At 26.6% G+C, this 16,091-nt stretch overlaps 3 protein-coding genes across 18 annotated transcripts in view; 1 reads left to right on the top strand and 2 right to left on the bottom strand.

Moving 5' to 3' along the window:
* Positions 1–5,872: 5,872 nt before the first annotated feature.
* On the bottom strand, positions 5,873–6,890 carry LOC109596299 (transmembrane protein 199). Its single transcript, XM_020011813.2, has 2 exons — positions 6,344–6,890; positions 5,873–6,186 (listed from the first exon to the last, which is right to left on the bottom strand). The coding sequence occupies exons 1-2, from the start codon at positions 6,888–6,890 to the stop codon at positions 5,939–5,941; spliced, it is 795 nt and encodes a 264-aa protein (XP_019867372.1). The 3' UTR covers positions 5,873–5,938.
* A 4-nt stretch (positions 6,891–6,894) lies between these two features.
* Positions 6,895–8,441, bottom strand: LOC109596300 (biogenesis of lysosome-related organelles complex 1 subunit 5). The gene is made up of 4 exons (XM_020011814.2): positions 8,254–8,441; positions 8,114–8,196; positions 7,848–8,036; positions 6,895–7,059 (listed from the first exon to the last, which is right to left on the bottom strand). Exons 1-4 carry the CDS (start codon positions 8,270–8,272, stop codon positions 6,895–6,897), a joined length of 456 nt encoding a protein of 151 aa, XP_019867373.1. The 5' UTR covers positions 8,273–8,441.
* Positions 8,442–9,208: 767 nt separating this feature from the next.
* The window catches only part of LOC109596302 (arfGAP with SH3 domain, ANK repeat and PH domain-containing protein), a 71,269-nt gene continuing 64,386 nt past the window's right edge, over positions 9,209–16,091 (top strand). For all 16 annotated transcript variants that reach the window (XM_049962242.1, XM_049962241.1, XM_049962252.1 and 13 more), the window contains exon 1: positions 9,209–9,524. In XM_049962242.1, coding sequence (XP_049818199.1) covers positions 9,393–9,524 — 132 coding nt within the window. In that variant the 5' untranslated portion in view covers positions 9,209–9,392. The remainder of the gene's footprint in view (positions 9,525–16,091) is intronic.

The raw sequence follows: 16,091 nt of genomic DNA, 5'->3' as shown, positions 1-16,091 counted from the left end.
CGATCTTCATAATGGTATTGTAAAACGTAACAATCCAACGTTAACATTAAATTTTATTCCCATGAGTCAACAGAAAAAAGCCATATTTCCTTTTAACCAGCCATTTAGTGACTGTCACTAAGTGATATTTAAAATGTGTATTCTTTGAATTGGCCTGGCATGAATGGAGTAGGGAGATAGTTGTACGCGTTCGTTGTGATGACCTCACGCCGTAATTAATGCAGTTTTACTTTCGGAACTGTACCAAATTAATTCTGAATTCCTAGGTCGTTTCGAATTCAACGTAATTTGGGCAACTGTCTGATCGAACGTTGACGCGAAAGCGTTTTCCTCAGTGATTATTTCACCCTAATTACGATTGTCCCCTGTACACATCCGAGAATGTCGACGAATATTAAATATGGGAAAAAATTGACGCCAGCCCTCAGAATTGTTTTCTCGCTGGCTTGTTACGAATCAATTTCAGGTATTTAGGTCAATTTTACATAATGGTTTTAATGTATTCATTATTTATATTTGTTTAGCCATCATTTGAAACGTAATTTTACTTTCGACGATAAGTTATCGTTTTGCTAAAAACGAACAACGTCGAACCGATCATTCGGGTTATGAATAATGTGAACGAAATGAGGATAATCTGTGCCATTACCAGAAATTCATTACGGCGAATTTATCATGTTTCCCGTATTGACGAATTCATTAATGCAATAACTGGGTAAACATGAAGTAAGAATTACAAATTTCGGTGAATTTAGTCATCTATTGCTGACAACATTTATGTTATATTTGATAATGGGTACACTACAAAAGATAAATAAATAGGCAAAAAATACAATTGAAGATAATTATGGTGATGACTTTTGTGAACAAGATTCCCTAGATGTATTATTATTTTGTTATTGTCATTCTTATGTTCCACTAATTATTTAAACATCCACTGACATACAGTAATGGCTATAATTATAGCAACTTATTAAAATACATACACACAGACTATTTTTGTTTATTAATAATAAAGGCAAATAATAATAAATAAATTGTTTAATTGTACAAAATTGTTTATTAAACGTAAAATTTAATTACCATTAAACATATTTTTTTATTATTAATAAAATATTTTAAAAAAATATTTAATTTTTTTGTTTCATTCTCAAATATTTATGATAAAAATTGTATTTTGATGTCAAAAATATACAATATTTTTGTTTATTGTATTGTTGTACAAATATTTAGGATGAAAGTTGTATTGTGATGACAAGAATTTAAATTAAAGTTGCAGATTATTTTTGTTTATTAATAATAAAGGCAAGTAATAATAAATAAATTGTTGAATTGTACAAAATTGTTTCATTCATTCATTAAATATATTTTTTTATTAATAATAGAATATTTAAAAAATATATTTAATTATTCATAGAATTTAAAAATTATTTTATTTATTTCTCCTGTGTTTCATTTTTAAATATTTAGGATAAAAATACAATTTTTTGAAGACTAAAATTTAAATTAAAATCACAGATTATTTTTGTTTATTAATAATAAAGGCAAATAATAACTAATAAATTGTTGAATTGTACAAAATTGTTTATTAAACGTAAAATTTAATTACCATTAAATATATTTTTTTATTATTAATAAAATATTTAAAAAAAATATTTACTTTTCTTGTTTTATTCTTAAATATTTAGGATAAAAATTGTATTTTGATGACAAAAATTTAAATTAAAGTTATAGAATATTTTTGTTTATTAATAATAAAGGTAAATAATAATAAGTAAATTGTTGAATTGTACAAAATTGTTTTATTAAACATGAAAAGTAATTATCATGTAATATATTTTTTTATTATTAATAGAATATTTAAAACTAATTTTATTTAATTGTCCAGTGTTTAAATATTTAGGATAAAAGTTGTATTTTGATGACAAGAATTTAAATTGAAGTAGCAGATTATTTTTGTTTATTAACAATAAAGGCAAGTAATAATAAATAAATTGTTGAATTGTACAAAATCATTTCTTTCATTCATTAAATATATTTTTTATTAATATTAGAATATTTAAAAAATATATGTAATTATTCATAGAATTTAAAAATTATTTTATTTATTTCTCTTGTGTTTTATTTTTAAATATTTAGGATAAAAATATAATTTTTTGATGACTAAATTTAAATTAAAATTACAGAATATTCTTGTTTATTAATAATATATATAGATAATAATATATAAATTGTTGAATAAAATAACATTTTTTTATTTTATTAAACATTATTTATAATAGGATATTTAAAACAAATTTTATTTGAATTGAATGTTTATTGCAGGTCAATATAATTTATTCTTTAAAAAATTATGTATGTATTTTATTTTTGTTGGACAAAATTATAGCAACTTTTTACTTTGTAGTGTTTCATTGCTTCGTGTGAACTTCAGTCGATTATTTACTAGCGGCCTTTTGCTTATTATAATTATTTAATTATAGGTCGTGGTGAAACTGTATCATGCACTGTAAGAAAAATTATAATTCAGCATTACCAAGACCAAGAGAAACATGTAGAGATTGCTGAGAGTTTACGACTGAATAAGTCAACCATTTCACGAAATCTCAAAAAAAAAAAAATAGATAATAAATATATTGGGAAGTTCAAAAAACTTAAAGAAAATCGTTGGGTTAGTCAATCTGGAGAAAATTAGTTTTGCTGACATTAAGGCTGGGAGGAGAAGGTTACTGTATGGAGGTTTGTTTGGCTGTAGATCAGGAAAAAAACCAAAAATGTGAAGGGACATGGTTCTCTGCATCTCGTATAGGCCCTCTTCATTGTGTAGAACATGTACATTGTCAGTAGTCATTATTATATACTGTTATGTGGTCTAGAAAATGTGCTCCTAAGCAAATCAAAATTGGACTCCAGGTTGGCTTTAATCCCATTTCCTCAGACAATTTTTTTCGTAGCTACTACTCAGCCAGTTTGTCTAATATTTTTAATAATATTAAAGATAATAAACGATTGACTTATTTAGCCGTAAACTCCTTTAGCCATCTTTTTTTATTTCTCTCGGTCTTGGTAATGTTGAATTATAATTTTTCTTACAGTTTCACTTCGACTAATGATTAAATAATTACAATAAGGAAAATACCGCCAGTAAATAATCCATTTTCATTCAAAAAGAGTAATCAAAGACCATAAAATAAGAAGTTGCTATACTTTTGTCCATTCAAAGTAGGCAATTTTTTAAAAAATAAAATTAGATTAACCAGTTGCATAGTAGACATAACAATAACAGAGAATACAATAACCATTATAGGTACAGATATCCAATTCAAGTAGTACATACAGCTCATATTTTTAAAATATTTTAATAAGTTACCATAATTATGGCCACTACTGCATATAAGATTTAATTTAAGTAGAATTTATGTCGATTTAGGACAAAATAAATAATTTCATAAAAAATATATATATAATTAATAATTTTAAATAAAATATAAAATATATTGATTGTATTTAATTAAAGGGGCCACCATCGTACCTTTTAATGTACGTGGATACATTAAACAATAATTTTCTCCTATATACTGAAGAAACGATACCGTTAAGAAATGCGTTTCATCATGATAACGGTCCCAAACACTAATCCAAAATTGTAATGGATTAGTTAAAAAATAAAAGCATCGATGTTTATTGAAGATGGGCAGAAATTATAAAACATGAAGGATATAATTTAAAGGATTAATGTTAAATTTAGTCAAAAAAAGTCATGTCCAGCTAGTTTAGAAAAATATATGTAACATTTTAAACAATACAGTATAAAACAACGTTATTAAATTAATATTATTTTAATAGTTCACATTAAATAAAATAGTTATCACCATAATATTTAACATAGCAAACAGTCTCTATAATAAAGATTACTAGGGTTCACAACAAAAACTGTACAACACCCACCAAATTTGGAACAACAATCCGAAGTAAATCCAAGACTGCATCAACATAAAGAATGATCCATCGTGTGAATTATGTAATTAGTGCAATAGGAAAAATTGATCCTAATAAACCGGAAGTTTGCGTTAAGCACAGTATCTTACCAGGAAATGATGGGCTATCGCTTAACGCACATAGAAGTAGCTCATTTTAAATTAATAATTAATACGCTGGTACTTCGCCGGCAATTTCCTTGTTTCGCCTAGCTAACTCTTCACATGATAATAAAAATCGCAGAAATAATATTCTCAGGTAAATAATGGTAAAAAAATTAAATAGAACGTTACAGAACGGGCATATTTCCATCTGTTACTATTAAAGCGTTTTACGAGAAATTCATTATATCGGGCAGGATTGCGTTTAAAATCTCATTTGGTATTACGAGATTACGCTTATATATGTGCTGTGCTACGGTTTTAGTTTTTATTTTTAACACGTTTTTTTAAAAGATGGGATCAAATGTACTGTTATATGGTACAGCAGATTTTGCAAATTGGAAGACATTAATCAAATTCAGTGTGTTAGAATGCAATTATAAATGTATATCTTAGTGAAACTTTCGTAATTATATCATCTATTTAAAGCAATTCCTTGAATTATTTTAAAAAGCCGCCAATATGATCCACTGACTGTCGAAGACAACGTTGCCAGTAGCAACTTGCCACTCATTGTATAACCATTCGTAATACTCCATTCGTTATTTGTGTAGTCTTTGTTGCATAATTTATTAATTTGATGATAGTGATTTAAAACAGTACAATTCTCTTTTACTTTATTAATAATCTTTGATAATAACAATTATTCATTTAACAACACTATGATACAAGTACATCAAAGATGGATTTCACGCAACTCATTAATTAGTTTTTAAGTCTTCTTAGACAATTTTTATTTAAAACATTATATTCCCAATTTAAAAACATATTTTCATTTATAAATACATAAATATTTTGCCAAATAAAACTCTGGAATAGTAATTTTCACTAGAAAATACTTATAGTTATTGAAATTAAAGGTCTTCTGAAACTGGAAACCATACCTGTTGAAACAGAACTAAATGTCATATTAATGTGGACATGCAAAAGAGCAATAGGTTCCACTTTAGATTTTACTTTAAAAACTACTCTAAAAATGTAAAACGTTACTGCTAAACTTACCTAGTGACTGTAATCTGATGGCCCAAAGAGCTGCGATACGGACCATGAAAAAGACGGACGCTGCGTTCATCCATTGGACCTGTGGGTTATGCAGAAACTATTGTTTATAGGAAGAATGAAGGAAGGATAACTGTGATCACATAACATGAGGGAGATATACCAGGTATATATGTCTATGAGAGGAAAGGGGAAACATACAAAAGCAAACTTTAACATCCTATACATATATAAATAACAACTCAATGAAGAGGAAGACAAACTACATATGTACTGATAACCAAGCTCTCACTAAAGGCGCAGCATACACTCCATCAAGTGTATGGAAGTGCATGCTAGCTTTGGCAAGGCTTGGTTGTATCAAACAGGAAAACAACAGGTGCTTGAACGTCAGAGAAATAAATTTGTAACTGTCATAGTCAAAGCTCAAACTTTGGTGAAACCAGAATGGTCATCAGTAGGAATACCTTTTGAGGTAGCAAAACTACTAATAACAATTACAAGAAGCAATCTGCTAAGACAGACAAGGTTACAAGTAATTTATAATGTTCATGCCAAAATTATTATCCAAACTGACAAAAGAACATAACTGTGGAGGACATAAAACATGTGAAACCTAAATAACAAATAATAACATATTCAAAAGACAAATTGACAACCAGACAAACAAGTCTTAGATGGGTTTAAGGGACTGTAGTTTATACAATTTAAAATATGTGATTAAAACAAGCAAATATTTAATATCAAGATATAATTATATGACTTAAGCAAAAATTATAAACATAACAAAATAAAATATATCAATCGACTTTAAATCCTTTGGTCTTTGTACTCTCCTCCCATTGCAGATCCTCGTTCAGTTTTTTCGCCAGGAAATACAATTCAGCTAAGGCAATTGTAAGTGCACTCATAATTCCCAACAGCAGACGGAATCCAAAATCTAGATTTCCAATCAGGAACTCCACACCAAAAAAACCAAATGCGAAACCGGCCAAAACCGAGAAGATAAATTGAGCTATCGCTATCAAATGTTTGTTCATCTGTTTCACTGTAAAACAAAAACACTGAATATTCAGTAATTTTGCCTAACATTCTTATAATACACACAACTATAATTTATAACAGTTTTAATACAAATACATTGATCACAATAAGAAGCCAATTTAAAAAGAAAAATTAAAAGATTTTGGTTTAGATTATCTTACATTGGTATGAAATCGTGTCCTCAGGATGTTGCCTCCTTTTGTTATCCACATTCTTGGTCATCATGTTGTATTCACGGTTCTGCTGCTCAGCCTTCAGTTTCTGGCAACGCTTCTCCAGCTCTGCGCTCCTCGGTACCTCAACATTCTTCGGCAGCACAATTTCCGAACCTTCGAACAACTCGTGAAGGTAAACTTTTTGTTCATCAAGTTCCTTTATGTAGTCATAAAGCCAATACAAATCCTGCAGCGTTAACAACTTATCTTTAGATTCGGTTTGCGGCTTTTTCGGTGGGGGTTTTAAATCTACATTTTCAATTCTGGAGTTCAGCTCGAGGGTCTCGATAAAATCCAGATCCCTCTCACTGATGAAATGTTTGATGTTCTCGGGTTTTCTGGGTTCACTTTCAATTTTGTTTTTGAACACGAATTGTTTTATGCCCCAGGGCATATCATCTGAAACTTTTACATTTTGAATGTATTTGTGAAGCTGTTTTGAAGGCTTTATGAATATTGAGGGGTTCGAAATTTGTCCCACGTTAACAGCCATTATACTATTGCAGTTTTAGTTGGTTCTCCAAATCTTCATAAATTTTCTTCAATTCCTGTTTCTTGTTTTCGAAATTGCTGTTGATTTCTGTATATTTGTTGGTGATATCATCCATAAATTTGTTGAGTTCTGTCTTTCTTTTTTGGTGATTATCAGCAAGTGTGGTGTCCTAAAATTAAAAAAAGCGTCAATATTTTTATAATAACTATTTATAAAATAACTAATATGAATAAGAGTAGTAAATAAAAGTAAAAGCTGTTGTAATAACTTAAAAATAAATATATGTTACTTTAACCAAAGTGAAAGTGGAATTATGAACGTATTTACGTACTTTAAAGAGTCGCATCTTATATATATTAGCTAATGTTTAACATACATAGTATTTTCACTAAACTATAAAATATCAAAAATATAATCTAATAATTCTTTTGGAATGGCTGAATAAGTTTTAGGTTAATTTATAAATGTATTTATTGCCTCACTTTAATAAAATATATATATTTAAAAGAAAATCACTGTTTATGGGTTATAAAGTATTTAGTACAAGTTTATTGTATCGTTTTAGGTACTAAATAATTAATAAACTTAACATCATGAACAATGCAGATGATTGAATGTTATCAGGGTTGCCTACATTGCACTTCAAATATGCTATTCTAGTTGCCTAGTTTAAAAGCCCCAAAATATGTTCCAGAGTATTTTATAAATTTATTTATTTAAATAGGCCACATCATATATCTTACTGGAGACACAAGCACCATATGTAAATATGTTTTAAAATAACCATATGACACTTTTGTACACCACTAATTACTGGTAAAAATAACTTCAATAAACAAAATCACATGATATGCCAAAAAACCAGCAAATATGTTGAAGTGTTCAACCGTGACAACATGCAATGCCTCTATGGGGAATACGATCAGGTACACAGTAATTAAGAATTAAAATATATACCTTTTTGTATTGCTCTTCGAGTTTAGAGAAGTTTTCACATAAATACAAAGCTTCCTCTATATCATTAAATGTATTTGGTACTGTGTCATCTATGGCCTCTTTCAGTCTGTCCACCTGAGAGTCTCTGAGATCCGCTATTACCTCGATGGTTGTGAACAGCTTGTCCACTTCGTTTTCGCCGCGCTTCTTCTGTTAAGTTACGAACATTAAAATTGGGGGGATATTAAAACAAAACGAAAACAATAACATAACCTACAAATGAATACCTCAAACTCCTGTAACGTGAAACTTATCTCGCCACCCACAAAAGCCTTGTGATCAAATAGTCTACTCCAAATTTTGCTGACGTCTAGAATTCAAAAAAATATAATAAACCAACTGCACAGTACAATATTTAACACCCCACCTTGAACTATATTAGACATTTTTCATGTGACCCATTGTTGACAGATAGTTCCAGATCAAGCCGTTTCTTGTTTATGTTTTAATGAGTGGTATTGCATTATAATGTACTTTTTGTATGGTTAATTAATTCTCGGAACGTTCATCGGGGAAAAAACGGGAAAATTACCCTGACAAATCTTTAAAATTTCATTCGGGGCACCAAAAGCGTTGTTCCTGGGTAATGTTTTTACCAAAATATGCACAGTTTTATACTATACCAAAGTCAAATACTGTGGAATATTCTATTGATAATATAAAATACGTGTTTGATTTTTGGTGTTTTAGAAAATTTTAAGCTTAACTTTTTGTTTATTCTGATATTTTTTCATCTCATCACTTCTTCAAATACAGTAATGGCAATAGAAAAGGGGACACATTGTTATTTAGTTTTAGTTAGAAAATACCACTAAATAAATTTCATCTTCATTTCATTTTATATTTTATTTGTAAATCTTGCTAAGAATAAATTCTTACTATTAAGAGTAATGTTAAATAGCCCCACAAAACGTAAATATATTTAATATATTTGAATATGCCATTTTTCTGGCTGACCAAATTAGACTTAGTATTATTTTTTTTTTAAATTTGAATTAAATCCTTTTATGAAATATCACACAAATGTTAAATTTCGTGCTATTTCTGCGGTCACCAATGTATACTACAATAAGAGACAGCTATTGAATCAGGTGGTGGGGAGACAGTATCCTCATGACAGTCAATCATCGATTTGTTGCGGGGCTAGGAACAACGTCGATCGCACTAATTTCAAATTTCCCGGTCGCTTAGCAGCGAAAAGTCCCTAGAACCGATCCCGGTCGCAAACCTAAAGTAACTAGGTTTATTTTTCTGAGTGTTTTGCTTAAATATGTTGGTATACGTGTATGTAATAAAGTGATCAAGAACAACAATCACTGATTTTGCAGAAACAATGCGTTCTATCAATAAAATGTGTGTTTCGGTCGCCGCAAAAAGTTAAGGTGCGCGAAAATATGAAGTGACTATTGTGAAGTGATGGTGAATGGTTTGTCTTTAGTTAAGGCTCACTGGAGCTTTTCTGCATAGACTGATGCTATTTTGACGTCTTTCTAAATACAATACAACATGCCAGGTTCAAATACAATTAGAGTTGAAGAGTTTATTAATGAAACCAAAGATGACTACAATTCGCCAATTACATCCAATTTCGTATCGAAGATGCATCAATGTCGAAATACGATCACTTCAATGGAAGAGGTAATTTTCTTCTGTCAATCAATATACTTTCCCTTTTGATTTTTTAAAAACCATTTCGCCCAAATGTTTTTATAATTTATTATTAGAAGCATTGTTTGAGTCGGCTGGAGAATTTTTGCAGCTTATAATCAGGAATTGGGATGTATGTGTTTTGGCCACTGCTCAATTTTTATGTTTACATCTTTATATTTTTAGATCGTTTCAATAACTTATTAATAATGAAAGAATTATTATTATAATTATTATTTTTTGTTGTCGCAGGATATGCGACTTCCACAAGGAAGTGATAAATAAATGTTGTATTTAACAATGATATAACCTGGCCACTGTGTGACCCACTTTAAAAAATCATTAGCGTTTAAATTCGAAAATACAACACAAAACTCCTGTTTTTCTATTTAGCATATCCCCTCATGCATGAACGCTCCGGCTATGGTTCAAGATTTTATACGAATTTCCTGTCAATTTACATGGGAAGTTACAATAACAAAAATTAACAAAACACATGCACCGCCAAGGAATACAACAAATTACCATATCAAACTCATATCTGCATTTAAATTGTTAACAAATTCGTTCTTATATAGTATATAAATCTTCAAGAACTGCATGCATTATTAACGCGACGTCTATTGAGTCTGTTTTCATTGGAATAAATTTGCAAAAATTTGTTCGATCCACGCTTTTTTTACACTGGTTTTGTAACGCATGTGTTTCTCTGGATTACATTGATTTATCTTAAGTAAATAGATGTTTCTATCGTTTATCAGTTGTGGATATTTATAAATTTATTTATTGTGTGATTTCGTTGATTAAATGTAACATAACATACGGTTTATAAAAATGTTGTTATCCATTGTAGTACACTTGTTTTGTGGTTTACAAACAATTATTATAACGTATTTTAGTAATTAATTATTTGGTAAGGTGATGCAACTAATAAAAATTTGTAATGTACCTTCTGTAGGTGATATTTTAAAAAGAGTACAGAAGAATATTTTACAAATTAATTTAGTTACTTAGAAGTGTAAAAAATATTCGATAATAAACCGGAACTTATACAGAAAATAATGTTTAGTTGCAAAAATTTTTGTACTATCAAAAAAGTATTTATATTTGTCAGTAATTTGAGAATCCACCTGCAAAAGAACATTTAAAATGATCCACTTGAATTGACCAAGTAATGTGTTAATAAATATTGAAAAATATCTAATATAAACCTAGTTTTCATTAAAAAAAAATAAAATAAAAAAATCATTACAATTTTTATGATAAATATGAACTTATGAGATACATTCTTTAAAGAGTAAATTTGTTTTTTCCTTAAATTGTACATTTATCCATCTAATTTTTGCTTAAAATAATTTTATAATATGTATGCAATCATTACATTAAACATTAAAATTGAAATATCTTAAAAACGACTGTGATAATCAAAATTAATCAAGAGTGAATTTTTTCTAAATTTTACCAAGTATATGAAAAGCTTAATGTTTTTAAAAAATTGGGCGGGAAAAAGAGGATAACCTCCTAGAGTCTACATTACTATATCATTGTGGAAAAAGTTTATTACATTGAATTGTAGATATGTATTTTAGGATAATACATACCAAATTTAAACACGATTGGACCAAAGGTTACAGAAATATGAAGAAAAAACAATTTTTGAAATATAAATTTGAATGGCTATATTTTCATCAAAAGAAACTTTAGAAAAAAGAATTATTTAAATTTTCTTCATTTCTGGACGTGTTCTACCTGCTCCCAAATTTTGAGCACCTGTTAGAGAAACAGATTGTATAATATGTTTATTGAAGAGAATTTTCTATATTTATTTTATGTAGTAATAATTATAAATAAACTTTTTAAAAATAATATCTAACTTTATTTATATAGTAGTGGCCATAATTAATTATTATTGTGCCTACTATGGAATAATATATTTTAATTCTTTAAAAAATTATTTACTATTTGGTCGAATTGAAACTGTAAGAAAAATTATAATTAAACTTTACCAAGACCGAGAGAAACAAGAAGAGATGACTAAGAGTTTACGGCTAAATAAGTTTCCCAAATTATTAAAAAATTTAGAGGAATTGGCTACGAAAAAATTTGTCTTAGTTTGAAAAGCTTGAAAGAAAATGGATAACTGGATATATGTCAAAAAACAATATAATCTTATCGTTGAAATTAAAGTCAACCTGGAAGAAATGGGACTTGCTGAAATTGGTTCAAGGACTCTGAGAAGATGTGAAAGAATATAGATATTATATTATATATTGATATATTATATATAGAACAAAGTGTTAATGTTAAATTAAATAATACAGATTTAATGATTAAACATTCTCTTCAAAATTAAAGTTTCCTTATTTATGTCCAGCTCAATTCAAAAGAATATATGTAACATTGTATAGAATAAGAATATAATACTATAATACTGTATAAAAAATAATAGTAAATTAATAGTATTTTAACAGTTCACATTAAATAAAAGAGTATGACTAAAATATCTAACATTTTAAAAAGTTACTATAATAATGACCACTACTGTAAGTTAAAAATTGGGTGATTTATTCAAATTACTTGATATTTATTAATAAATTAAATTTATACATTTTTAAAACATTTATAAAAGATAACACACGTATATTATTAAATTTGTATCCTCTCTCACACCTTTATTTATTAAATGGAGCAACTTATTGTTAGATCTGACATTGAATTCCAATAAAATCGAAAATATTTCGGTGACTTTAACGCCCGAAATACATTTCCACGTCTAAATTTAAGACGCTGACCACTTAAAAATAGAACGTTATAATCAGGTGTGAAGGTGCTGTCACTCTTAATATTCCATCGTTAACGATAAGAATCTGAACAAGATGTTATCGTACGAATGCAGTTTAACCTCACGCACAGATACAATTACTAATTGTAAAAGAGTAACAGCCTTTAAATTTCACAAAGAACCCGTGCAAACACCATCACGTTCCTGACGGGGGGAAGTTACTAATAAAAAAATTATTTATTGCACGTTAGTCCCAATATTATGGGCACGTGTTTAAAAACAAGACGGGGCGAGCTCCAATTTAGTTTTACGGCGTTTACTTTCGCATTTCGTTTCTCTTTATACATATATATCGCCCGGATATGGGACTTCCACGCGGAAATGACACGACCAGATAAAAATTGATACCGTCCTTTGGCTTATTTTTTCTTTTTTAATTTCGTCGTCTCGCCGTCGGACGTTTTAATTCGCGTCACCGCACTTAAGTGACGGAGTGGGCGGCAATTTGGCTTTATCAAATAAAAAAAACTCGTCGGCCGAATATTCAAGAATTAATTAACGAAATCCGTGGCGTTAGTCAGACGAGAAATTGCACGGGCTAAGTAAACGGTTCCGGTTGCCGTCAATTTGTTAATTTCTCGTTTGGGCGGGCCGCGAAATGAAATTAGTTGCATTTATTTATGCGGCCCGTCGATAAATGTGTAAATATTTATGCAAGTACGTAAGAACGGTGTTCGGTTTATTTTTAAACTGTACGTAAACATTATTTTATTTTATGATAATGTTTAGGTTTTGTTTACATGTTGTTTAGGAAATTTTATTTTTTTGCCTTAAAACAATTAATTAATTATCCTTCTCTGTTGTAGTACGTTCGAAATGTGCTTAATTTAAGGGAGGAAAATACAAATTATTGATTATAATATTGGAGGTATTTGTCTAGAATTAAATATTTGGTTTAAACATAAAAATATTGACTGAAAACGTCATTATTCAACCTTGACTGGAAGTTTTTGCAAACAATTAAAAATCTGTGTAACTACATTAAAATATTTTCACAGTTAGTTGGTTAGATTTAAATTAGAATTTTTTTAATTAAAACGAAGAAATTATGTGAATTTATTATTTTAATCAATTTGGCCTACATTCTGTAATTTTAGTTTGTTATAAAAATTATAAAACATTTTTTTTTCATAAAAAATATAAATTCAAAACTAAAATTCTAATAATTTTTGATTTTTTATAAAATATAACTAAAAAAAATTAAAAAAAAACCAATCATTTAATTTGTATTGTTAATTATTAAACTTTATAATAATTTCAAATATATTTGAAATGAATATTAATTTAATTTTTATTATAATATTACAATCCATATTATTATTTTAATTTTAAGTATCTAGAACATTAATTGGAAGAAGTATTAAAGAATGGATTTATTCTATTAATTTTCAAAATGATTTGAATTTTTTAATTAAAATTTATAGCAATAAATTATTCTTATAGATTATTTATATTATTGTGGTACAACATAATTTCCTGTTATTTTTATTTTAGGTGCTCTTGTTTTAATTTAATTGGTAAATTTTGATTTTTCAAGGTTAATTTTTTAATTTATTTTTAATATAATTAATTATTTTTATTTATTTATTAATTTAATTGGTAAATTTTAATTCTTTAAGGCTGATTTTTTAATTTTATAAATTTAATTTGTATATTTCATCTTTTTTTATTTAATTTGTAAATTTTAATTTTTTAATCTTAATTTTCTTAATTTTATTAATCTAAATTAATATATATTTTTTAAATTTGATATATTTTAATTTTTAAGCTTAAATTTTTAATTTATATGAATCTAAATCAAGTAATTTTTATTTTTTTTTTAATTAAATTTATATTTTTTAATATTTTAAGTTTAATTTATTACTTTTTGTGAATTTATATGACTATTTTTTTTAATTTAATTGGTAAATTGCAATTTAATATATTTTTTATAATTCGTTTGATATATTTTAATTTTTAAGCTTAATTTTTTAATTTAATTTGTATATTTTAATTTTTTTAAGTTTAATTTACCAATTTTTATGAATTATATTACTAATTTTATTTATTTATTTTTAAATTTAAATGGTAATTTTTAAATTTATAAATTTTAATTAGTGATTTTATTTATTTATGTTTTCTTTAATTTTTTTTAACCTAATTTTTTAATTTTTATTAAATTAAATTAATAATTTTAATTTTTTATGTTAATTATTAAAATTTAATTTTCTAATTTTATGAATTTATATATATTTTAATTATTTAAAATTATTTTTTTATATTCTATATATTTAAAGAAATAATTTAATTTTTTTATAATTTAATTCCCTTTTTAAATTATAGATTTAAATTGCTCTTTTTTGTTTTATAAGTAATTAGTATTATAGATTATATTTTTTATGCTTAGTTTAACAAACTTTTATAAATTTATGTTGTTAAATTTATTATTATTATTATTTACTTTGTATGATTTAATTTTTAAGCTTAATTTTTATAAATTTAATTTGTATATTTTAATTTTTTAAGCTTAATTTACCAATTTTTGTGAATTATATTACTAATTTTATTTATTTATTTTTAAATTTTATTTTTTTTTTAATTTTTAAATTTATAAATTTATAAATTTATAAATTTTATTAATTTAAGCATTAATTATTATTTTTTTTTTAATTTCATTGTTAAGCTTAAATTTGCTAATTTTATTATTATTATTTTTAATCTAATTCTAATTTTTATAAATTATATTACTAATTAATAACAACGGATTTTAGTAATATGTAGAATTTTCTATTTAAAATAGTACTATTTTTAATATCAAATAATTAAAAATAAAATATAACATTGATTTGTATGTTAATTATTAGATTTATTATAATAATTTTCAAAATAATTTGAAGTAAGTACAATAAATTAATTTTAATTTTTTTTATGACTATATATAAACTTAATCTAAGTTTTATTACAGATTATTTATATCATATTTTAGTTGCATAACATAATTTCCCATTATTAAATTGTAGATATTAGAACAATGAAAAGATTACTTGAAAATAAAGCTTTTCAGAATAAGATATATTTTAATATTAAATATTGGGTTTAGCTATCTAAAATTAATTAAGATAACTAATAAACTAAATTAATAAAACCATTAACAGTAATTGGAACATTTGAATTCAATTAAGTATCAGTGTATCTAAAATTAATTTAAATTAACCAAAAAATCTGCATAAAAAAATATTGACATCTAGACACCCCAAAATCGAATCAAACTTCTAATGACCCGAGGGATTTTTTGCCTTAGCATTCGAACACGGAATCCTACTTCCGAAATACCCTCGTCCGCCCACACACACACGCCAAAAACATTCGACAAACCGATCGATAGTACTAGAAAAAAATCCGTTACACTTGTTAACCAAACGGATAAATAATAATGGCCGGTAATGTTTGTTTTGATAGTGGTCTCGCCCTTGAAATTATTTTACGTTCCGTTACGTGGTCCCAATGACGAGATGTCGCTTTTATTGTTATTTTGTTTAGCTTTTTTTTTTTTTTTTTGTTGGAGGAAAAACGGTTTTAGAACTCGACGAACGTTCGTCAGGCGTTTCACGACCGAAATGATTAATGTGCATGGGTTTTTTTTTTACGACTAGGAACTAGACAGTTAAAGTGAAATTTAAATCGTTTCTGGATCGAAACGCCACTGAAAATAGGAGGAAACTGAACTAAAATTAGAT

Source organism: Aethina tumida, chromosome 1, assembly GCF_024364675.1.
Source record: "Aethina tumida isolate Nest 87 chromosome 1, icAetTumi1.1, whole genome shotgun sequence".
Lineage (NCBI taxonomy): Eukaryota > Metazoa > Arthropoda > Insecta > Coleoptera > Nitidulidae > Aethina > Aethina tumida.
Note: the sequence above shows the minus strand (reverse complement) of the source record. Positions and strands in the feature narration are given on the sequence as shown.

Coding starts and splice junctions, on each gene's coding strand:
- LOC109596299 (XM_020011813.2), bottom strand. CDS start 6,890: ATGGCTGTTAACGTGGGACAAATTTCGAACCCCTCAATATTCATAAAG. Junction 6,187..6,343: donor GGACACGATTTCATACCAAT/GTAAGATAATCT, acceptor TTTGTTTTACAG/TGAAACAGATGAACAAACAT.
- LOC109596300 (XM_020011814.2), bottom strand. Junction 8,037..8,113: donor TCACGTTACAGGAGTTTGAG/GTATTCATTTGT, acceptor GTAACTTAACAG/AAGAAGCGCGGCGAAAACGA. Junction 7,060..7,847: donor TCGAAGAGCAATACAAAAAG/GTATATATTTTA, acceptor TTTTAATTTTAG/GACACCACACTTGCTGATAA.